Here is a 25,975-nt window from a genome sequence, read left to right as displayed (position 1 = left end):
TAATATAGTATAATTTGTAAGGCACATATGTATCTGAGCATATATTTAATGATGGGTCTGATGTTACCTAGTTTCACAACCCTTGCGCACGGCGGTGACGTACTTTAGTGTTTGCTCAGGAGTCTCGCTCTGTGTGATAAGTTCACTGTCTATGCCATTGTGGGTGGATATTCTTATTTACGGGTGAATCCCATGTGGCTATAGGTGGATAATAGAATTGCTTTGTGCCTACTGGTAATCTAGGACTCGGCGGAGCCGTGCCAATGAAAATGACATTTCCTTGGCATGCCTTGCTACGATTCTTCCCACTCCACTCCTTACTTTTTCACGTAACCTTATAAGATCCAGTGTCAGAGAGGCAGCGCAGGAGGCAGCAGAGGTTTCATGTGACCTAGATGGAGAGTACATTGAAGCTGCAGTTCCTCCCCTGGAAATTTAAGACTGAGGACAGAAGCTCTGTCATTTCCTAACACAGTGCTGAATGGAGATAGGAAGCCGAGCTGCCACAGCTGGGTCTGATCCTCACACATCTTCTCCCCGCTGGACACCACACTATGGATTACTGCGGAACCGCTGGAAGATGGGCATTTTCTTATAATCACTGACTTCTCTGACTCCTCAACATGAGTATTGTACTCAAGCCAAGATCCCGCTCCACAAGTTCACTTAGGACAACCGACGGCCTCTGGTATAGTAGACGTATCATTCACACACTTGGTTTTACTTTATTAGGTGTAGCAGAGCGGAGTTTGTCTTTTCGTCTTTAGTCTATAAACTTTCTGCAATGTCTTAAGTCGGTAAGACAACATCTGTTATATCCATAGTTTTTTCTACCTTGATTTAATTTACAATGTCACCATGTAGTCAACGAGCTTAGTGATCCTTGTAAAATTCACAGTGTTATGTATACAGATGTATAGTATGTACTGTATATACCCCGGAGTGCATCCTCTAGTAGAGGAAATGCTGCTACTAGTAATTAAGGGGTATTCTTATCGCAGATCTTTATGGCGTATGCACAGCATCTTACGTCATTGTGAACGGAGAGGTGGCTGCGCATGCGCATCTCTGTCCGGGCACTTCTATGGAAGTCCAGTGAATGGCCAAGCACGTCAGCCGTAAATGTCTGAGATGGGAACACTCCTGTAAGATCTGTTCACGTTGGGGCTCATGCAAACGATTGTAATATCGGTGCGATCTGTCAAATCAGCGGATCAAACTCTGACCAATGTTATTCTATGAGGCTGTGCACATGTCCGAGGACAAAAATCGCAGCATGCACACTCCGACTGCACATGCTTGTTTATTTTATGGGTCCATGGAAAACATCGGACCACACTCGGAAGACATCTGGGTGCGGTACTATTTTCCCGGATAGACTGAATGGAGAAGATGGAGAAACTTTTGTTTGTTTTAATTCTCCACATCCAATAAAATCTGATCCCACTCTGATCCCACTCTGATCCCACTCTGATCCCACTCTGATCCCACTCTGGTCCCACTCTGGTCCCACTCTGGTCCCACTCTAGTCCCACTCTGGCCACACTCTAGTCCCACTCTGGCCACACTCTGGTCCCACTCTGGCCACACTCTGGTCCCACTCTGGCCACACTATGATCCCTCTCTGATCCCTCTCTGATCCCACTCTGATCCCACTCTGATCCCACTCTGATCCCACTCTGATCCCACTCTGGTCCCACTCTGGTCCCACTCTGGTCCCACTCTGATCCAGAAGGCTACATTCACTTTTTACATGGTTCAGAGTATCTATACTGAAACTTAAATTTTTTTAATACAAACGGAATTTAAATAAAGATGCCTGGATTATTGGAAAATTAGGCAGTGTACAATTTTTTTATTTCATTTTTTTTCAAATTTTGTATTCTATTTTATGTTGTGGGGTGTTTTTATTATTATTGCTATTATTTTCATACTTAAGAAAAACAAACAGGTGTTGTGTGGCGTTATAGTTTCATTTGCCGTGCCACTAAAACTGCTGCATCAGTGACAGATTTTGAAAACCTTGCCTAACACAGCTATTAATTTTAAACTGGAGTGAAGCCTTTTTGTCTGGTGGGTCCTTTCCTGTAGTACATTGATTATTGATCCATATTGGCATCATCAGCAGAGCATCTAGTGGCTCCTTTTGTTTTAATTTTTTTTAGGAGGTCTGATTTATAAGTGTCCTCCAAGGGTTAAAGGCCATAGAGATACAGTACCTTTTGTTTATGTTCAAATTAAGTTTCTTCAGATTACTGTAATTTTTGGACATAATCAGTCTAAAAATTACCACAAAACACCTTGTGTTGTTTCCAATAGGAAATCCATGTTGCCATTAATATGACCCCATTGAATGTGGCTAATCCACTTGCAGACCTGAGACAGTTCACACTGCAAATCATAGAGGAGAAACCCAGGGGCGAATTTGGATTTTTTTTTTTGGTTGCAAGTTCCACTGCAAATACACATTGGATATTTCTGATGAAAAAAATCTGAAACCCTCTCTGTACGCATACCCGAAGACAGAAGGGACCTAGCCACGGTTGGTCCCATACCCTTTGGCCAACTCTGGATGGCAAGAATTTGATGAGGACCCTCTTTAGAGATTCTACAATAGGTCCCCTCTCTTCTCGGGACACTTTCAGCCTCTGTGTGTCCTGCCTTGAAGTTTTTGACAATACACTTCTGTATTTCTCTAAAATGATGACCTTTGGAGATCTTTTATTATGAGTTTCTAAGTAAATATATATTCAGCATAGTGATGTGGGATCAGTATTCTCGTGTGTCATTAACAAAGCTTATCTGTGTAACTGCTGAGCCCAGAACAATGAGATGGCATGGCAAATATGTACATTGCTGGTGCAAGCGCAGATACCGAAAGAAAGATGATCTTATTGTTAGCGATCAGAAAACAATTATTCATGTGCTCTACAATGAACAGACATCAGCCGGTAATTAACCATTTACATTTGCTGCAGCTCAACGATGTGACGCTTCGGAGTCCTCCTAATCCTCAAATCCAGGCTCCATAAAATGTCATCATTAATAAATCACAGTTACTTTATGGATGGAAAGTGGCTCATAAAATATTAATATTTTCCTTATTTTATAGGATTATCGCAGGTTGATTGGAAAAGTTTTGTTCCTGGCACCCAAGTAAGACCTCATGCAGATATGCTGCAGCATCCATAGACTCCCAAGGGGCATGCTGCAGCTTATGCTGTATCAGGGACCCTTTTTTTTCTAGAAGCATTGCTGTAAAACAAGAGAAACCCTTTTAGACACATGTTGAGTATTTTTTTCTGCAGCAGAAAACAATGTTGGCGGGAAAAATGCTGCATAAAAAGCACACACTTTATACTCATTTTTGCATGCGGTTTTTATGCATTTTTACATTTTTTTTCCCCGATTCATTTGATTGAAAATTGCTGCAAAATTGTGGAAGAATTGACAAAACAGTTTACTAGTTTAGAGAAATCCATAGTTGAAATTTGCTGCTATTGAGATGCAAGTGCTATGGGCGAGGCCGGGCACTTACAGCTCTCCTGCTTCCCTCTATTCACCGCCCTCTGCCTGCCAACTGTTGTGGATTCTGTTTGTGGGCTCCCTCTGGTGGTTACTGCTGGTACTGGGTGACTTTGGTGGGTTGCGGCCTTTGGTTTCCACCTGTCCATCAGAGGCTGGGTGTTTCCTATTTTACCTGGCCTTTCTGTCATTCCCTTGCCGGCTATCAATGTATTCAGATGTGCTCTGTTTGGTTCCTGCCTACCTGCTCCCAGATCTTTCAGGATAAGCTAAGTGCTGATTTTCAGTTGTTTGGTTTTTTGTCCAGCTTGCTTATTATGTCTCTATGCTTGCTGGTAGCTCTAGTGGACTGAGGTTCTCCCCATGTGCCATGAGTTGGCACATGGGTTCTTGTAATCTCAGGATGGTTTTTTGATTAGGGTTTTTTGCTGACCGCTCAGACCCCTTTTGTATCGTTCTGCTTTCTAGTTTACAGCGGGCCTCAATTTGCTGAACCTATATATATCATCTCTATGTGTGTGCCTTCCTCTCATTTCACCGTCAATACATGTGGGGGGCAACTATACCTTTTGGGGTTCATTCCTCTGGAGGCAAGTGAGGTCTTATTTTCTCTGCAGTACTAGTTAGCTCTTAGGCTGGTGCGTGGCGTCTAGAACCAACGTAGGCACGCTCCCTGGCTATCTCTAGTTGCGTTTGTCAGGCGTAGGGCAGCGGTCAGCCCAGGTTCCATCACCCTAGAGCTCGTCCGATATTTTGTATTACTTTGCTTGTCCCTTGCTATCCCTAGCCATTGGGATTCATGACAGCCAACTGTGTCTTGGTCACTCCTCTTTCAGTGACCTGTCAGTCAGAGGAGGCAGTGGGCGGAGAAGAAAAGAGAAGCAGGAAAGCGGTAAGTGCAGGCCTCACCCATAGCACTTGCATCTCATTATCAGCAAATTTCAACTATGGATTTCTCTAAAACAGTAAAACTGATTTCTAGAAGAAGGGTAAGGATTTATTCAGCATTAAAGCACCTTTACAGACATGTCATTATATTGGGGTATGAAATCCTGATTCCAGGTTCTCTTTAAAGCCATATGGATAAGGATTTAGGTTTTCCTTCATTGGTTACTGCAGTGTGAGATCTTTACATTTATAGTAATGTTTAGCTTCATTTTGTTTGAGACGTAAACAATAGTGATGAACACAAGTCCTCGTTACTCGGGTTTGCCTAGAGTGCTCGGGTTATGCACCGAGTATCGCGGGTGCCCGAGTGACATGTTCGAGTCCCTGCGGCCACATGTTACACAGCCACAAAACATTTGGGGATTGCCTAACAAACACGGGCAATGCCTGCATGCTTTGTGGCTGTCTACCATCTGCGAAACATGTGGCCTCAGGGACTCGAACATGTCACTTGAGCACCCGCGATACTCGGTGCATAACCCGAGCACCCTAGGCAAACTCTAACGAGCAGTTGTGCTCATCACTAATAAACAGTCTAAATAAAATGTAATAATAGTAAAAACCATAAATGTTTCTCATAAAAACACAAAAATATAAATACACCAATCTGAAAACAAATTTGTAAAGAAATAATATGAATAATTGAATTTTAGAAAAATGAAAGGACTGACCTGAAGCTTTCTTTAGTATTTTTCAATCTTTCTTAAGCTGTGCTGTCCGCATAGGATCAGGTGCGTGCTTAGCAACATCCCTTGCTGTCAGCGGGTGACGCCAGCAGAGATTCCTGCCCGTGATGATAAGAGGCCACACTGTATACTCTTGGCACATAACACAACCTTAGATCGCCTCCTCCCTTATTAGAATTCAGAGTCATTGTGATTTGCTGAAAAAGCTACACGTTTTGAACTAAACTCAAAGATCGAGAAATACTAATCAGCCATATCGATAAAACTACTTGCCTAATATTGTGTTGGTCCCCTTTGTGCCAACAAAACAGTATAAACCTGTTGAAATTGCTTGAAGATGTCCAATGGTAAATGGTACTGGTATATTAGCAGCAGATCGTCCTGTAGTTTGAGATGCGGACGCAATTATTTTAACTTGTTTTTCAGCACGTTTCGCAAGCACTCAATGGGATTGAGATCTGGAGAATTTGGAGAACAAGACAATACATTGAACTCTTTGTCATATTCCTCAAACCATTTTTAATACATTTTTGCAGAGTGGCAGCAAGCACATAATCCTGCTGAAAGAGGCCACCACCATTAGGGAGTACTTGTGCAATGACGGGGTGTACTCGATCTATACAAGACCAGGCCGGTAGTCCATTTCAAAGTAACTTCCACTTGAATGTTAGAAGCAACGATTTCTCAGCAAAACATTGCCCCGAACACCCAGCTATCCCCGGTGTCTTTCCTTATTCCCATTGTGCATCCTGGTGCCTTCTCTTCTCCAGGGAAACGGTACACAAGCACCCGACGATCCACACAATGTAAGAGAGAAAGTTATTCACCAGACCTGGTCCACTTCTGATGCTTACATACCCATTGTTTGCCATTTCAGTGGTGGACCAATGTAAACATAAACACACGTTAGCAATAAATCTTGACATTCAAACTTACATCTTTTTCGGCACTTCATAATTTACGCTTATCTGAGGGATACAGGATAACTTCACAATGACTGAGGGCTCAACCACTGGGGCCCACACCTGATCCCAAGAGCCAATACCTGGAGGCAGTAGTTGTCGATCCATCACACCATTCATCCAATCTCTACATTCTTAGGCTTCATGCAGACAAATGTATGAATTGTATGTGTGCGGTCTGACAGCACAGCACACCGACCCATGTTACTCAATAGTGCTGTTATCCATAAGAGAAAAATCGCAGCATGCACTACTGTCCTCCAAGTCTTGGATGAGACTCACCCATTCAATTCTAAGGGTGCGTAAAAAAAAATTGCATCACACACAGAACATCCGAGTGAGCGGCATCCGATTTTTATGGATCCATTTCTGTTATAAACCTAGGAACCTGTATTTGATCATGTACATTTTTTTTAGAGTAGATGTATGAAAATGGACTGCTCATGGATGTAAAATAATGGACACATGGATGAGAACGAAAACTTTAACGTTTTCTGGATTTCTCATGCGCTGCTCTGCAGCCGGCTTTAATGGGACTGTCGAAGACAACGCAACCTCTGCACTCCGCTAATCTTTGGAACTACCATATGAATGAATGGAGCAGCAGTGCACATGATTGACCACCGCTCCATCCATCCATCCATGGCTTTTCTTGGGATCGGTAGTGTCTTGGGGGTCTTCAAACTTGAGAATACCCCTTCAAACACAATGCATACTTGTGTAGAAGTATCATGGCTCATTTTGACAAGTTCTAGCCTTTCTTAATGGCAGATCATAGGTTGTACTTCCTTGGACTACATTTGGTGTGTGCTAACCATGACATGTCTGTATAGAGATGTGGAATTAATGGCGTTATATAAGCAAAGTAAAATAAAAAAATAAAATAAAGTCAGCTAAACCCCACCAGACCTGCTGTTATTGTAGATGCTCAGACTCCGTGGTCCAGCCATTACAATTGGAACAATGTCAACATTTAAAAGACATTTGTACCTAACCGACCTTTTCCTTTTTAAAAATATTGAACAGTATATATTTTTCCTTTGTGAAAATAAAAAATAAAAAATTGTAAACAAATCGAGTCACCTCTTCAAAGACTGAAAATTGTCAAATAATTTCCTGTCCTGTATTGGCGTGACATGACCATTCTGGCTCATAACTATTCGGTTTGCCTTAAAATTTCATCCAACCAAAATGAGTGCATACATGGTGGTTTATAAAGGGCCCAGTCTGCTTCTGCCCTTTATCCTCTGTTATTTCACAAGGTTTTCTATTTGTTTACATCTTATGGCGTTTCAGCCTTTATTTGAGATTTTTGTTGGCTCTTATGTACCTCATACTTTATTCTGAGCTCATTCAAAGGTCAGCTGACTTTTGGCAACTATGTAAAGGTGGAATAGACTGTTCTGCAGACACTGGATGCAGCTTACAAGTGACTTGCACAAGAGCTTTCGTCTCTGAGGATAGTGCCTTGTCTTGCAATAAATTACTAACCCCCTCCTTCCTCCTGAAAGGAAAAGGAAAATCAGCAGAAACTATCTTGGTGTTAATGTCAAACACAGTCACCTCTTCACGTATTGATTTATTTGTCTGCATCTTCGTTGAGCCAAGGACTTGTCCTATCCCCATCATTGCCATTCAGTTACATTGGCACAGAGCACAAAGGCTGTGAGGATGTGATCTGGATCCCATGACTTATATGTGATGGGATGAGGACTTAGGAATGCATGAACTAATTTTGGGTGAGCGTAAAACAGATAGAAAATTAGTTCTGCAGCTCTCCAGTGCTTACAGATGTCAGTAAAACTTTCTGGAGCCTTATTATTGATTGCGCAGCTTTTTATAGCATGTCCTAGGATTTCACTATAAAACAGCATACAAAAGTACTGGCCCTATTTTTATCTGCTTCTTCTATGAGATGAGTTAGTCCGTGTGGTTCACATATAAGCGCTCACCTCCCTGCTTTCTGGCTTGATGCAGACAAAATGTGAGTCAACTTGAAGGATCAATATTACTTGACTTATTCATATAGTGTGTGTTTCTGTTCACTGGACTCTGAAAACTGTTCCTTACAAACATTAAATTGGGAGCCTAGAAAATACTCTAAAGGCAATTACATTCTTTATTTCATTTTTCTATTGTTCATTTGCTTCCTTAATACAAAATTGGGCAACTTTCTAATTGGTCTTTCATAGATTTCCTACCATCTGTTTTTGCTGTAGAGTCTGTGTAACGTATAACACATAGATGGCTGTCCTGCTGAATCTGTTATAAATCAGAGAGTACACTGCTTCTGGTGGCATGGGCTTTTTGTGCCCTTATTTTGGTGGTAATGCCTTTTATTCAAGCACATAATCTGTCCATGATAAGTGTCAATTGACAATGCAGAAGGTCGTTGGTGCTATTTTAGTTTAGTTATGCTTACATGCTACAATTATTTGTTTTGTGAATGATCATTCATATTATCACTTATATGAACCTTTTACAATATTACCTTATATAAAGAACCTTTTACTGTATTGTCAGAAGCATATCCCTTGGTTGAACTTGTTGATCCTTCAGTTGAACTTGATGGAGTTGTGTGTTTTTTTGTTTTTTTTCAACCATGCTAACTAAATATATCCGTGACAAACAAGCGTTTTGTTGTATGAACGTCAGTCAGGCATATTGGTGCTATTCACTGATCAGGAACGAACAATAAGATGATTGAAGTTTGTGAGATTATCGCCGTATGTAAATGTGTAGGTAATAGCAGAAAAGCGTGGAAGGGAAAACATAGCTGATCAGGAAATAGAGGGAGTAAAGGATCTAAGTCTTCGGGGAGGGGAGATCAAAATGGCTGTAGAGAAGGTAAAAAGCATAGGGTGAGGGAGGGTGAATCATTTAGATTGCGTTTGATGTGACTTGTTGATCCCCCTTCAGCATCCTAGATTAACCCCTAGCTATGTCCTGTTATGGGCACTTAATGTGTTGTTATATGGTTCTCCCAGTAATGTAAATGCAATGTGTCTAGGGAGGAACACCTTTGTAGTAATGATCATTCTTGGCTTAATTTTTAATTTCACATCCTGAATCCATAACACAAAAAGGGTTATGGGAACATAGAATGCCAGGTGTGCATTACAGATCCATGCTACACAGGTCCGTGATAGAGAGACGACTGTGCATGAGCTCCATAGCAGGGCAGTCTTTTTTTTCTCATTTACCCATATGATTCCCATAAGACTAGATATGCGCTAAATCATAAAGTGGACACGAACAAAGAATTCTGTCTGTAGGTTTTATCGCATTACTGAATACGTTACCTGATCTTCGCTACCAACACTGACGGTATGAATTATAGCATCATGGGCCACCACATTCAGGAAAGGTCTACAAATGTTTACTCAAGTTTATGGCAGATCTGCATACGAGGTGCAATTTAGGAGATAACAGATCAGCAGACATGTTTGTCTTCCTCTTACATGCGGAATATGTTGGCCCTATATAAATAAAGATTATTATTATTATTACATAATCACAATGTTGCATAAAGTACAATACTCACAATGTGAAAGATAATCATAGATCATTGCTTGTTCGCTTGCAGTCCATTAGCTGAGATGTTATGCAGCTTTTGATCTTATTCTGCACTATAAGGAAATCTATTTTTTGTTTTTCTAAATGAGCGACCGTAAGTGCAGTGCTTCATCCCATTTCTTGAGATCTTCTTCTGATCTCGATGTATGATGCAGCGGTGAGGTTGTCCAATTTTGGGGCCATTTTTTTTTTTTATATACAAATGGGACCTGTGTAAAATAAATCTATTACCTGCAGATGCGGGGTTAATCTACAGGTTAATAGTGTTCCGACATCATGCGGCACCCACAGTGAGAGCCCCGCTGCTGGGAGGGTATTAACTTTTATTCCCCCGGCAGCATTATGCTTTCAGTTATAGGGGTGGTGTCTGCACAGTTTCAGTCACCGGTCTGTGCACAGTGAGCGGGAGCTGTAACCGCGCCCCTAGCACTGACTGACTGACAGCAGCTCTCCATTAGATTGGACTGTCAGTCAGTGCCGGGCTCGCCGTTACAGCTGCTGCTCTGTATACACTGAGTGGTGACTGAAACCGTGATGACACCACTCATATAACAAGAGGCCAAATGTTGCTGGGATGAATAAAGTCCAATTCCTCCTGGCAGTGGGGCTCTCATTGCACTGTGTCAGAAGGCTTAACCCCATACCTGCAGGTTAATAGCTTTATTTATTATGACAGGTTCCCTTTAAATGCGTGTAATTGGGCTAAACATAATTTTTGCAATTGGGTGGTATTATAAATGTTGCACCGTTTGCCTTCTATTTTCTCTGTATTCTACTGTCTATTGCTGGCCACAGAATAAGTTACCTGAAAATCTTTTCTTTTAGCTGCCATTTTCTAGGCACCTCACATATGATTTATGCCCATATCAAAGTTTTATGTATAGGAAAACTAAGGTATGTAAAATCCAAACTGCGAAATGCTTTTAATAAAAGAATAATTTTTAGCCTCAAATACGTTACTTTCAAATAAAATAAAATAGTTCCTCAAAGATGGACCACTTGTTTTCCACTCCATTGATATTTACATCTTATGCCTGAGATAGGACATCAATATCGGATCGGTGGGCTCTGATCTAAGGGTAGGTTATCAATATTATGCCCATGGAGCCCAATATCAGCTCACATTCCACCCCACGGTGGTCCATCAGACCCATCAGCTAAGTGGGTGCATTGCAAGGTAGCTCCTTGTGTATGAGTGCAGTGGCTAGTGACCTCATCACGGGTGGGAACAAGTAAGATGGGTCAGGACCCTGGAATGGACCATGAGCCAAAGTTAACCCCTCACTCCCTGCACAATGATCTGTCCATAAAGTGAAGCAATGCACATTGACATCAACAGCCAACGTCAGCTGTCATATACTCGGGTCCCCGTGGTTTATTAGTGTAAAAAAAATGATAAATTTGTAGTCAGAACTACTTGGTCTAGTTTTCGACACGGTTAGATTTGTGTGGGTTAATAATACACACACTACATACGCTTAAATACTTCACATGTAGGGGACATTGAACTATTACATTACTTATTAAGAAAACGTATAGATTAGTAAGCACAAGGCCATTGTGACACAATGATGGGTCCATTGCCAAAAGGTCAGATTCAGAAAACTACAAGCAGCAAGTTATGTGGCGTATTATTAATTTCTCGTTTCATGTTTTTGTTTTTTTTATCTGAAATAACCCCTTTACAGCGTTTGCCAGTAATGTTTCTAAAAAGTCACAAATGCGCCCATATGGCCTGCAACAGAAATGGCCAAAAGTGTACCACACTCTTTTTTTTTTTTTTTTTTTTTTAATTCAGAATTGATTCAAAGTTATTTTCCATGGATAAGTCCTGCCAAGTCAATACTTGGACAATTCTGGACAGTCATATAATAATATTCTTTGTAAAGGGGATCCTGTGAGATAAAGGCAGCATGTTATATGGCTAGATAAGTAGTACAGATTGATAGTATTCATACGCCTTTACATTGTTCACTCTTTGTTTCATTGCAGCCATTTAGTAAATTCAAAAAAGTTCATTTTTTTTTCTCATTAATGTACACTCTGCACCCCATCTTGACTTAAAAAACCCCAGAAATGTAGAAATTTTTGCAAATTTATTAAAAAAGAAAAGCTGAAATATCACATGGTCATAAGTATTCAGACCCTTTGCTCAGTATTGAGTAGAAGCACCTTTTGCGCTAGTACAGCCATGAGTCTTCGTGGGAATGATGCAACAAGTTTTTCACACCTGGATTTGGGGATCCTCTGCCATTCTTTCTTGCAGATCCTATCCAGTTCCGTCAGGTTGGATGGTGAACATTGGTGGACAGCCATTTTCCGTTCTCTCCAGAGAGGGTCAATTGGGTTTAGGTCAGGGCTCTGGCTGGGCCAGTCAAAATTGGTCACAGAGTGGTTCCGAAGCCGCTCCTTTGTTATTTTAGTTGTGTGCTTATCGTCATTGTCTTGTTGGAAGGTGAACCTTCGGCCAAGTCTGAGGTCCAGAGCACTCTAGAAGAGGTTTTCATCCAAGATATCTCTGTTCTTGGCCACATTCATGTTTCCTTCTATGACAACCAGTCATCCTGTCCCTGCAGCTGAAAAACACTCCCCAAAGCATGATGCTGCCACCACCTTGTTTCACTGTTGGGATTGTATTGGGCAAGTGATGAGCAGTGCCTGGTTTTCTCCACACATACCGCTTAGAATTATCACCAAAAAGGTCTATCTTCGTCTCATCAAACCAGAGAATCTTATTTCTCATAGTCTGGGAGTCCTTCCTGTGTGTTTTAGCACACTCTATGCAGGCTTTCATATGTCTTGCACTGAGGAGAGGCTTCCGTCGGGCCACTCTGCCATAAAGGCCTGACTGGTGGAGGGCTGCGGTGATAGTTGACTTTGTGAAACTTTCTCCCATCTCCCTACTGCATCTCTGGAGTTCAGCCACAGTGATCTTGGGATTCTTCTTTACCTCTCTCACCAAGGCTCTTCTCCCACGATTGGTCAGTTTGGCTGGACAGCCAGGTCTAGGAAGACTTCTGGTGGTCTCAATGTTCTTCCATTTAAGGATTATGGAGGCCACTGTGCTCTTTGGAACCTTGAGTACTGCAGAAATTCTTTTGTAACCTTGGCCAGATCTGTGCCTTGTCACAATTCTGTCTCTGAGCTTTTTGGCCAGTTCCTTTGACCTCATGATTCTCATTTGGTCTGACATGCACTGTGAGCTGTGAGGTCTTATATAGACAGGTGTGTGCCTTTCCAAATCAAGTCCTGTCAGTTTAATTAAACACAGCTGGACTCCAATGAAGGAGTAGAACCATCTCAAGGAGGATCACAAGGAAATGGACAGCATGTGACTTAAATATGAGTGTCTGAGCAAAGGGTCTGAATACTTATGTAATGTTTGGTTTTTTTTTAATAAATATGCAGACATTTCTACATTTGTTTTTTTCAGTCAAGATGGGGTGCAGAGTGTACACTGATTAGAAAAAAATGAACATTTTTGAATTTACCAAATGGCTGCAATGAAACAAAGAGTGAAAAATTTAAAGGGGTCTGAATACTTTCTGTAACCACTGTATGCTTTTGTGAGGAAAAATATAGTACAACTTCTTGTTGATTTAAATCCTTTCTTTGCTTTTTGAGTTCAGTGGGCCGTTCTACTCATAGATTGATATGAGTTTATCAAGAATTCATAGGTTTATAACATATCACACCTGCTCCTATGCACACATACCAGGTCTTTAGTACTTAACATTACACATTCAGGACAATATAACAATTGCCTACGTCTTTGAACATTTTTTGTAAACTTGGTTGCTTGTCAAGAAACTTTAGCAACGTAAGAATATACAAGTATGAACTGTGATCTCTGCCAAGCAGACGTAATCTGTCATAGATGTGTAAACACCATGACATCTGAGGGCCTGAAACCATATGAGGACATCAGAAACTGTACGAAACAAAGCAGCTCTTGTATGTGTGGTTAGTGTATCTAGAAATTGGTCTCATACTGACACTCTGTTGATCTTGTAGAGTCATGGACAAAAGTTTTGAGCTTGAGAGTAATTTTGGTTTTCACAGTTGGCTTCTTCACTGTTTTCAAGTCTTTTAGATGTTTCTATGATTAGTAAAACACAATAAGAAGCATTTCATAAGTTTTAAAACTTTTATTGACACATATCAAGTTTATGCAAAAAGTTAATATGTACAGTGTTGACCTTTATTTTTCAAGACTTCTGCAAGCACCCTGGCATGGTGGATACCAGCTTTTGGGCAAAATCCATACAGATATAAACCCATTCTTCTCTAATCAGTGCTTGAAGTTGAGGATTGACCACAGGTTCTGATGGAGATTGAGATCTATGTAATTTCCTGGCCATCGACCCAAAATTTTAATGTCTTGTTTACCCAGCCACTTAGTTATCACATTTGCCTTGTGACATGGTCTCCGTCTTTCTATATAGAAGGCATTGTTCATCACCACATTTCTCATGGGTGGTTGGGAGAAGTTGCTATTGGATGACTGTTAGATATCATTCTTTGTTCATGGCAGTGTTCTTAGGCAAAATTGTGAGTGAGCCCAAAAATGAATGGTCTGAGGATGACAGGACTCATTCTTCAGACAATCATACTTCCCAATGTCCCAAACAGTCTGATAGGGGGCTTCATTAGAAATAAAATAGCTTTGCAACAAGCACTGGGATTAGCAGTCCCTATATCATGCTGCTCTCAGATTAATTTGCTTATCAATTCCACTTAATACGACATGTTCAGAAGATGTGGAGAGGGGTCTCAGAATCGTGTCCTTGAAGGGTCCAATGAACACATGAATTACTCAGTTAGGACTTTTCATATTGTTTAGATTTTTACATTACATTGTGAAGCAGCCGCTCAACCCCATAGAGAATTGTTGCTTGTTAGTTTTGCCAATGGAAAGGACACACTGAAGCCTTTTCCCTACATCTGGGCCAGATTATTTAATCCTTATGTTACATTTTTTACTTTTGATATTAAAATATTTGTAATTTTAATATAAAAAGAGATAAGTTTGGATTAGTTTAAGTCTGCCAGGCAAGAGCTTAGTTCCCATCATCATTTATTTCAGAACATTTGAAAATGGCAGGAGGAGCGACACCGTAGGGTACATAGGCCATTTTTTTATTTTGCTGCTGGTGGCAATTTAAGTCCAAAAATCAAAATAGTGCAATGGAAAGAAATGTATTTTTGTAGGGTTGAAAAGAGTATTTAAGGTTCAGAATTTTTAGGAAATTTTGTCAGCATCGTATTGTTACACGTGAGTGTTCTTGAAGCGCAAAGGAGAGGTACATTTTGATCAAAGTGTGTGAGCTCATCTACCAGTGACAATCTGATCTCTTTTAGATCAGACCCTATACTAAAGACCCACCTTTTCCTGTGCCCAGGGCCAGTGTTAGGGACAGGCAGACTACGCAGCAGCCTAGAGCCCCCGGTCTCCCAGGAGCCCCCAGACAGTGGCGCGTCGCTAATAGCGGCACACTACATGGCTACTATGGGGCCCGTGAGTCAGGGGGCCAGCCCGGTGCCAGCACCCCCCTGCACTGCATTCAGTCTTGGAAAGAAAACTGGTTAGGTTGCATGGACCTCCGAGGTAGCCATTTTCTCTAAGGCCACAGTAACACATTCAGTATTTGGTGAGTTTTTTACCTCAGTATGTGTAAGACAAAACCAGGAGTGGGTGATAAATGTAGAAGTTGTGACGTGTTTCTATTATACTTTTCCTCTGATTGCTCCACTCTTGATTATGGCTTATAAATACTGAGGTAAAATACTGACCAGATACTGAACGTGTGAACGTGACCTAATACAGAAAAAGTAGAGTGTAGCCAGCACTGCGTATAGTAGTAAATGACAAGTAGGTGGGAGGAAGTAGGCTATAGCTGCTGCACAGCTGTCTATGGAAGCAGCACTCTGCAAACAATAAATATATGAACATTTACTTGTATTCATGTTTGCAGAATGCTGTTGCACATATACTGTATATACTGTACGTTTCTAATGCATCCTCTGCGGACTTGCATGTTCATTTGATATTATAGGTAGTGCTGTCCAGTCTTCATTCTCTAGATTTTCTGCATTGTATTTTTAAAGTTGACACACCCATGAGCTATCTAAGCCGAAGGGTCGAAACGTACTATGCCTCTAGTACAAATAATACAAAGCAGAAATATTAGGTTACAAAGACCAGTATTTTCTTCTTTTTTCTAAATGTTTGCATTTGTATAGAACCAAAAACCAAGGATGTAAATATATGTGTAGCACCCCCACTGTCGTAGGGCCGAGGGGTACCCGGTACCGGGCCTCTGAGTCTCTGTTCTGGGGTTGTCACGGTGGCTAGACCCGGTCCGTGACCCTGCTGAGGGGCGTACAATGATAGGTGTGCGTGATGGTGATGATGTTGTAGTGGTGCCGTGAAGTGCCGGTCGCGGTAAATGACGAGGACACCAGGTTGCAGTCTCTTTACCTCTTTACTGAAGGCTTCTGGGTCCTCAGTCCGGCATACGGTTAACAGGGCTGCGCAAGTCCGGCCGGTCCGATGGCACCTCCAGAGTTCCCTTCGCAGGTGGAAATCTGTGCCTACCTGCTAGCGCTTGTGTGTTGTGGTCCTTCCCTGCTGTGCTTACGGGATAGTACCCCACAACTGTTGTGTCTGTTTCCCGTGTTCCCTCACAACTAGATTCTGATGTTCTTCTACGTCCCCCTGATCTTACGGTTAGGACGCACCCGTATGACGGGGAGGCTCGGAGGTTCTTCCTGGGCTCAATCGTCACCCCTCTTCTGTTGTTACCCCCCTGTGTCTTCCTGGGTCTGTGTGAGACAGCCCGCCTGTGACTGACTGTCCTGCCGTAGGTTTGAAGTTTGACCTGGAGCTCTATACTTCCTCGGCGTTCCGGCCACCGGTTATGCGCCTCAATAGGATGTTGCCTAGTCTTACAGCACGACTCCTACTGGTATTCTCCTTGTTGCGTTGATCTCGTTTTTCACTCAGCACAATAAATCTCGCTTCTTATCCTTTCTTGGGGTACCGCCGCTATATTGTGCAGGCGCGGCCCCGTAACGTTCTCTCTGGTTGCTAGGCCTCTGTCAGGATCCCACCCCTGACAGGGACCCCTCTGAATCTTCCCCTACAACACCCTCTGCCACAAGGTGTTGCCTGGTCCCAACCCAGTCAGCTTTCTGTTCTAACTTCCTGCCTAACCCCCAGTTTTACCAGACTGTGAGGAGTGGCCTAATAAATAGAACCCTTAGCTCCCCCTGGAGGCCAGACTGTGAAATGTATTGGTGTCTGTGATACCTGGTCAGATGAACTCCTTCAGTGCCATCAGACGTACCATAGCCCCCCTTAGTGGCGGAGCAACAGTACTGCAACGACCAGGACTCTGGGGCGCTGCACATGTATATATATAAACCTAAATGAAAAGGTTTGAACTAAGGCCTAAGTAGAACAATTATGGTTCTGGATTTTGCCCCCCTGGTTTTGTCTCCCACTCCATAACTTTTCTACCAATCTTAGGACAATTTCCCACCTCAGTGCTAACAAGGCAGTTCAGTTGGTCGGAGAAAGTCTTGTACATATTGTGACCCCCCCAATAACATAGAGGGAAAGGACCAACCAGATCATGGCCCAAATTGAGAGATTAAAAATGTTTACAAGAATGTAGGACCATGATCTTTCTGAACCTTAACGTGCCTTCTGCTTGGCAATTTATATGCATTTCCCTCTTTTATTTTTATAGGGATACATAAAGGAAATAACTGTGCTTGCGCTTTACATTTATATGGTCCTGTACACATGTCCTGAAGAAATCCCTATGACGAAAGCAAAAATGAACCCTTTCTAGTACCGTAGCTAGTTTTATTGGATTCGTATAACTATTTATATCAAGATCTTATTAGAGCAGGGGTTGGCAACCTCTGGCTCGAAGGCCCATGATGTGTGGTCCACGGCTGTCTGCCAGCTTGGTGGATTAGCACCTGGTCTAGCAACCAGCTATAAAGAGATCTCCAGATGGTGACTTTTATGTGAAGATCTGGTTGTTCATATACTTGTGAGATGGACGTGGAATACTCGCCATCTTCATTTTCAGCTATTATTCAGCTCTAGGTTCTGCTGCCAGTCATTGTCTGGATGTGGTACAGTAAAGGGGTTTCATACCCCAAACTTATTTATTTGTTCATGTAGCTCTTTCAAAGTCAAGCCCAATTAATAAGCAAATATGGCTGAAGTGCTATTTGTAGATTTTAAGCCTCTGTCACTCCAGCTCTATTTCCTGCACAGTAGTTTGATTGACAGCTCCTTTGCTTGAAATCATACAGCGTAGAAGCTGTCAGTGAAGTAGGAGGAGGAGGCGGACGCCGGACATTGAATAGAGCTGGAGTGACAGAAGCTTCAGAACTACAATAGTTCTTCATTCTCATTTGCATATTACTTCTAACACTAATTACTTAGTAATGGAGGAACGGACTGACCATGTAAAGGTGTTACTGGACTAGCTACATGCACCTATAGATAGTATGTGGAGTGAAATCCTGCTGATAGATTCCCTTTAAATACACAGCGCTACAGATAACATGTTATCAATCAAATAAGGAATTAAGAAATAAATATGAATAGGGTAGAAAATAATAACCCAATGGTGATCTGCGCTTGGTCAGAGGCTGCCTGAAAACGTTTGCCGAATGTTATGTAATGAATGAACTGCACATTTTTACTGATACTAAGTAATCCAGACGTCTGTGTTTGTTTCTTCTGAAAGAACATTTACTTCTACCTGACTGATTACCACAGACAATAATGAAGACATTTGTGACTGGGTTTAATCTGAGTTTAACCCTCTATGACAAGCATACCCAAAGTCAATGTGCCCTGGGTGGGACTGACCCTGTGACAGGCACATACTCTGAAACAATATGGTTCAGCGGAAAATAAACCTATTTGGATCTGAAGCCAATCACTTACCACAGATATACAGGTATATGTTTCTTACAGAATGTGTGAAAGGCAGCCTGCCCCTAGAAATAACACTGTTAACCTACAGATATGGGGTTATGATGCTGTCCGGCGCCTGCACGCAGCCGAATGCAGCGAGGATAAAAGGATCGTTATTCTCCCCACCAGCATTCGGTATTCAGTCTTAGGAGCGGGGCTGCTACCGATTCAGTCAGAGCTCTGAACCGGCAATGCAGAGTGTCAGTCGGGCCGGGGGCACAGCTAAAGTGGCCGCTCTGTATACTCAGAACTTTGACTGAACCGCGGCCGCCCCTATGACTGAATAGCAAATATTGGTGGGAAGAATGAAGATCATTTTCTCCCCGCTGCATTCACCTGCATGCAGGAGCCGAACAGGATCATAACGCTGTTAACCGGCAGATTAACCCCATGTCTGCAGGTTAACAGGATTATTCCTGGTGACAGGTTCCCTTTAACTCCAAATAATAGACCCCTAGGACCCTGACTATCCATAAACCTTTTTTCTAGGACTTGGTGTCAGTTTCAGTAGGTGGAGCCTCATCAATGTTCCTAGCAGTACACCATCACTGACTATGAGGGAAACATCTGGTTAGAGTAGGCCACCTTTTTAATCCTTGAAATGGTGAAAGTGACCATTTAAAATTAAAGTGTTTAAAGGGAATCGGCCTATCTAAACTATTAATATTGACATACACTGATCCCCCCATAACATTAAACCGTCTGCCTAATACTGTGAAGAGTTATAATGCTACCAAAATAGCTCTTAACCAGTGAGACAAAAACTCTAAAAGTGTCCTGTGGTATCTGGCGCCATGATGCTTCAAGTTATCCAAGTTGTTGGGTGCAACCTTCTTCCATGGATCAGAGTTGTATTTCCAGCACGTCCTACAGACGTCATTACCTTCACCTCTAGCCATTGCTGAACAATTTCTGCAGGGTAGCAGAGGCAGTATTTTACTGAAAGATGCCATTGCGATTATTAAATGCCTCTACATTGCAGGGGTGTGCTTGGTCCATACAATGTTTAGGTAGGTGACTACTACAGAACAAAGATGGCTGGATAGATTCGCTGGACTCTGGTCCATCAGCCAGGTCAGTGGCCGCTGGATGGAAGACTCCGAAATCTCTTCTTTTTTGCGAACCCCGCTCCGCTTTTGATTAGCTGGGCTGGCGCAATGTCATCTGTCTATGTCACGCTACAGCACTAATGTATAATCTCTAATACGGGATCCAAGGTTTCCCAGCAGAACATTGTCCAACACAAGACATCGGCTTGTCAGCTCATCTTCTTAGTATACTGCATCTAGTGCCAATTTTTTTTCATGTGTGCGATGCACACTTACTCAGACAACCCTATACTGTGCAAGAAAAATCAATCCATCAGACCTTCTTCCGTTGCTCCATGGTCCAGCTTTGATGCCAACGTGCCCATTGTAGGCAATAGATGGAGATTTGCATGGGCACTCCGATCAGCCTGTGCAGTCCCGGACAAAACACAGCACGCTGCACAGTCTATGAAAGGAGAACATAGAATAATTGGGGTAAAAAAGAGAAATGTAGGTGCGGGTGTTAGCAGGCAGTGGAGCAGAGATTATACAGATACTATTACCAGTGCATACACATGAATAAAAGATCCTTATCAGATATATTAATAATATTATATGGAAATTATTTCATAGACGCAGTTCTGTTATCTATCTTCACAGCCTCATGGGTCCTCCTATGCAGGCTTGGACTGGCCCACAGGAAAACAGGAGAATCTTCCGGTGGGCCCCTATGCATGACGCGTGGGGTACACTCGACTCACCATTGCCTATGATAATAACCCCTTATTCACACTCCTATCCATACCACCCCCCACCCTATAAATAACATCAGTTATATCCCCAAAAAATGACATTACACCTGTTTTTGGATTATATGGCCACAGCAGCCTTTTATTAACAAACAATTACAAAATTAAATAAAAAACCCAAACTAGGAAAGGAGTGGTCCTCGAAGCCACAAATTAAGGATTTTTTCAGCTCCTCTTATATATATATTCCTTTTTGGCCTCCAGGCTTAGTCTTACCCCCAGCCGCAAAGCACCAGCTCGGGGGCAGCTAATGACCAGCCCGGCCAAAACCAACCAATACCAATTCCCAAGATTATCCATTCCACCAACTGATCGACCACATCTCCTCATAAACTACTCCGGGGGAGTCCAGGACCAATAGAGATCCCCCCCCCCCTGCAAACCACCATCGCCCTTTCCACCAACTTCGAGGACCTCCCTCCCCCGCCTTACTGCTATGACAAAAATTAAAATGCACTATTTGACGTAAAACAGAAATACCGATACCAAACTTAACGAATCAAATCCAGATTCTGGAAAATAAGGGAGGGCTCTGCAGGAGCGCTTCCACCTCCATGCTGACGGCAGACGGGAGCTTTGCTTGCTGAGAGACCGCAGGTGAGTGAATGTTCCAGCCAAATGCTGACGTGTCTCTGAAGTGTCCGAGGGTAAGGCCGCCCATGCATATCCGTGATCTGGCCCAGCAAAACTTCCACACTCAGATTCCATTTTAACAAACGTATCTTTACTGTTATACATTTTCATTAACACAGCGGAACACAATAATAGACAGTACAAAATATGCCTATTCACAGAGATAACGTGTAATAACAAACTATCCCTCACTGTCCCTGTCCACACGTTACCAGTTCCTTTGCTCCAGGAGGTTATCTTCCCACGTCGCAGGCCTGTCTGTCACTGCAGGGGGACGCTCCAGCCGAGGAGACAACAACAGGGAGTGAACAAAACTCTGTCTCTCAGGTCCAGACTGTAATCCTTGGGGTTCAGCAGATAAGGGTGGAATGTTCGGCCTCTCAACAGAGGACCCGCTTACAGTTCATGGCTCCAGGATCTGTGAAGATGTCACCGCTGAGTGCTCCGCAGTGTGGGAGCTGGGAACAATCTGGATGTCAGCTTCCAAGAGAGAGAGATCTTCCAGGCAATCCTCTATATCGCATCAACAGGAGGACGCCAGCACACACAAACTTCTCTCTGCACCGACTGGTTTCCCGGGCTCTTCTTCTTCCCCCTTCCCTTCCTGGTCACATGACATAACAGGGGGAAGTTTAGCCAATACAGTTTGTTTCTCTGTAATCACATTCGGCATAGGTATAACTTCTGGCCACACGGGGGCAGTGTCTGTCACAGATTCTATGTCAATGATAACAGAACAGTCACAGCCGGCCAGCTCACTACATCTCTTTGGCGTTTTTTTCAGTAACCGCCCTGCACTCACTCACCCGAAGCTCCTTCACTCCACCCCTTCTGTGTTCCTCCCCCTTACCCATTCTTGACGCCTTTCTGGAGTGGGACAGGATTTTTTTTATTTATCAATCAACCTAATTTATTACTATAGAAATTTGTGAATGAGGATAGTCACCTTTGCATATAGCTGAAAAGTGGGGCCCTGGGGTTGGTGTTACTGGTGGGCTCTTGGCACCCCAGTCCGACACTGCTCCTCTATATACGGTCTTTGTGTGTATATAGGCAAAGATTTATTCTGTGGTTTGGCTCAGAAGAGTTATCTGTATGTTGAAATAACGACATTTCATGTGAAAATACCATAGGACTATATATGGATTTGGCCTGTACACTCCCGTTCCTTGCACCGGCTTACTCTGCCCCAATATGACCTCTGAAGTCACAGTAGTTATGGAATCCACTGAGAATATCCCTTTAGATTTCTTTTGGACTTAACGTTAGCCCCTGTGTCCAGAGGCCCATTTCTTACATATTTGACATTTTTTGGTATATATTAGTTTTCTAAGCACATCAAAATTCCTCAATTTAGCCTTAAGATAAAAAAAAAAGAAACGATATAGACAATAGGAATAATTTCCTTCCCAAAGCCTCAGGTATTTGGATGCTACTGTGCAGTTTTAGATTTCAAATGGTGACCATCTATCCCAGGTTTCACCATACTTTGGATGGAGCCATAGGTGGTATCTTTTGTTAGTACCTTCTGTCCATAACGTGCACTGACATGCATTTTTCTAATATCCACGCCATACATCGCCTAAGGCTGTCGTCAGATGGCCGTACGTTCTCTCATGCAAGAGAATTGGGCCGATTATGCTAAAGACACTCTGATCAGACTCTGTCAGAGCTGGATCTGAGTGTCATCTGAGTGTGATCCCATTCTATCGCAGCACAGGTGTGGAGAAGACGGAAAAATTAATTTCTCCATCTTATCCATTGTCTTTGTCCTTGTAAATCGGACTGCACTCGGATGACATCTGAGTGCAGTCCGATGTTTTACATGCATCCATAAACTTGAATATAATATACTCGCCAACAGTCCAGATTTTGCCAGGACAATCCTTCAGAAACTAGAATGGAATTTATGCAAACCCAACCCAAAAGTGGTTATTCATGGGCTTTTCCTGGGTGAAGCCTAATTGACCCAGGTTTGGACTTCAAAATTTTGGTAAGTGTGTAATAACGGTGCTATGCAAAATCTAAATAATACTTCTGTTTATCGGGTTGTTCATTACCTTGATAACCGCGTGTAAATAGGTCAAGTCTTCTGCACAAATATAAAAAACCGCATACTTACCTCCTGGACCGATGCCACTCCTCTGATTCCCTCCATACTGCCGGTGATTGCATGCAAAAGTCATGTGGCATTCATGACCAAGCCAAATTTTGCAGTGCTGACCACTCTCACTCTGTGGTAATAACTCTGGAAAGCTTCAACAGATCCCACTGATTCTGAATTTTTTTGTGACATATTGTACTTTATGATAGTGGTAATATTTATTTGATATGACTTGCGTTTATTTGTAAAAAAAAAAAAAAAACAGAAATGTAAGGAAAATTTTACAATTTTCAAACTTCTAATCTTTATGCCCTTAAATCTCAGAGAGTTATGTCATAGAAAACCGTTAATAACATTTCCCACATGTCTACTTTACGTCAGCACAATTTTTTTAACATTTTTTTATGTTAGGAAACTAGAAGGATTAAACGTTGTAAAAATGATAAAAAAACATTTTTAAAAACCTTTTTTTTAGGGACCACATCACATTTGAAGTGACTTTGAGGGGTCTATGCGAGAGAAAATACCCAAACGAGACACCATTCTAAAAACTACACCCCTCAATGTGCTCAAAGCACATTCAAGAAGGTTATTAACCCTGCAGGTTCTTTACAGGAACTAAAGTAATGTGGAAGGGGAAAATGAACATTTTACTTTTTTCAGAAAATTTTTACTTTAGACCCCCAATTTTTTATTGTCACAAGATTAACAGGAGAACATGCACCACACAATTTGTTGTGCAACTTCTCCTGAGTACGCCAATACCCAATATGTGGAGGAAAACTACTGTTTGGGCGCATAGCAGGGCTCGGAAAGGAAGGAGCGCCATTTGACTTTTTGATTGCATAATTTACCTGAATGATTAGCGGACGCCATGTCGCATTTGGAGAGCCCCTGATGTGCCTAAAGAGTGGAAACCCCCATACAAGGGACCCTATTTTGGAAACTAGACAAGGAACTTATCTAGATGTATGGTGAGCACCTTGAACCCCAGGTGCTTTATAGAAGTTTATAACAATGAACCGTGAAAATAAAAATTATCTTTTAGCCCCATTTTTTTAATTTTCACAATGATAACAGGAGGAAATGTACCCCAATATTTGTTGTGCAATTTCTCATGACTGCACAGATACCCCATATGTGGGGGAATGCTACTTTTGAGGCACAGTGCAAAGCTCAGAAAGGAAGATGCGCCATATTGGAGTTCAGATTTTGCTGCACTGGTTTGAGGGTCCCATGTCACATTGGCAGTGCCCCTGAGGTGCCAGAACAGCAAAACCACCCATAAAGATACCCCAATTTTACAAACAACACCTCTCCATTAATTCATCTAGGGGTGCAGTGATCATATTGACACCACGGGTGTGTCACAGAATTTTATACCATTGGGCAATAAAGAAAAAATATCTACATTTTTACCATCACAATTTCTGCTGAATGTAAAAATACCCCATATGTGGTTGTACAGTACTACTTAGCCACACGAAAAGAATGCAAAAGAATCGGAGCACAGTAGCATGACATGGATTCACTCACTCCAGCCTTAGATCAACAGTGTGCATAGGCTATGATTGTTCTTGGCAGCACAGGTCCTTTGTACACAGGATGATGCGCTGTTGAGAACGATCATCTCTCGGTGCAGACCAAAAGATCAATACACCTGACAAATGATTGTTCTTCTCGTTCATTGGGTGATTAGATGGCATGATTATCTTGAACGAGGAATGCTTGTTCAGGAAAATCTTGCAGTGTTAGTGGTAGTTTCCATGTGGAGTTGTACATAGCAGACCAAACTTATTACAAGAGAATTTGCGTCCTCACCACTTTTGCTCTTGTGGCATATGCCAGTCCAATATAATCAGTGAACTGAACCTTTTTTCAACTGTCTGGCATTGCACAGTAGAGGACTATAGTGTAAAAAACATTATACCTCATCATATACGTTTTTACTTTGCGGTTCTGTTGGTGATACACACTACTTTATGCTTATACAGTGGCTATACGTTGTTGCTCCAGTCCCAGCAGCTTCACTTCTCGTTCCTTGGTCGACACCGGACAGCTTTTCTTGTGTCAGAACAAGAGTGGAGAAAGACGTGAAGCGGGCTGGCTGACTTCTTATTTGAATAGTCAAATTTTTCGATGTATTGCCCAAAAAGGGGGTCGGCTTAGTTATTGAAATGAACAGTCAGCCAGCCCCTATCACACTCTTCTCTTGTTATGTACTGACATAGGAAATGCTGTCTCTTGTCAAGCACAGAGCCAAAAGTGGAGCTGACAAACCTGGGACCTGAGGAGCTACCTGCCAATCGGTGAACCTGATCTAATTGAACTACGTTGGCGACATATGCAGGGTGTTTCACTCGCTACTTAACTTGGAAAAATTGCTGCAACATCTAAAAGAGATGACCTGTCGTGCTGAAATTTGGATTGTACATACCTTGGTTCATGAGAAACTGATTTTTTTAAAGGAGGTGTTGGATATGCCCACCATTTGAATCCAAACACACCAGCACATGCCGTCCCATATTGCTGAATGTATTCCGCAGGAGGTCTGGGGTCATAGCCTGAATTTCTCGCTGTATGTTGTCTCGAAATGCCTGTAATGTTCGTGGCTTGTTACTGTACACTCGACATTTCAAATGGCCCCAAAAGAAAAATCGGGCCGTGTTAAATCAGGCGATCTTGGTGGCCACAGTT

The 25,975-nt window shown here is 42.2% G+C and overlaps 1 protein-coding gene across 7 annotated transcripts in view; it reads left to right on the top strand.

The window, feature by feature from the left end:
* Positions 1-25,975, top strand: part of PDE4D (phosphodiesterase 4D) — a 1,072,650-nt gene that overhangs the window by 785,443 nt on the left and 261,232 nt on the right. Inside the window, exon 1 of one of the 7 annotated variants that reach the window (XM_077285808.1) lies at positions 347-688. The exons of the other annotated variants lie outside the window; for them this stretch is intronic. Within the exon in view, the coding sequence (XP_077141923.1) occupies positions 624-688 (65 nt within the window). The 5' untranslated portion in view covers positions 347-623. Of the gene's footprint in view, positions 1-346; positions 689-25,975 lie in introns of those variants that run through there. 7 annotated transcript variants of the gene reach the window in all.

Source organism: Ranitomeya variabilis, chromosome 1 (assembly GCF_051348905.1).
Source record: "Ranitomeya variabilis isolate aRanVar5 chromosome 1, aRanVar5.hap1, whole genome shotgun sequence".
Taxonomy (NCBI): domain Eukaryota; kingdom Metazoa; phylum Chordata; class Amphibia; order Anura; family Dendrobatidae; genus Ranitomeya; species Ranitomeya variabilis.
This window is presented reverse-complemented; position numbering and strand designations above follow the sequence as displayed.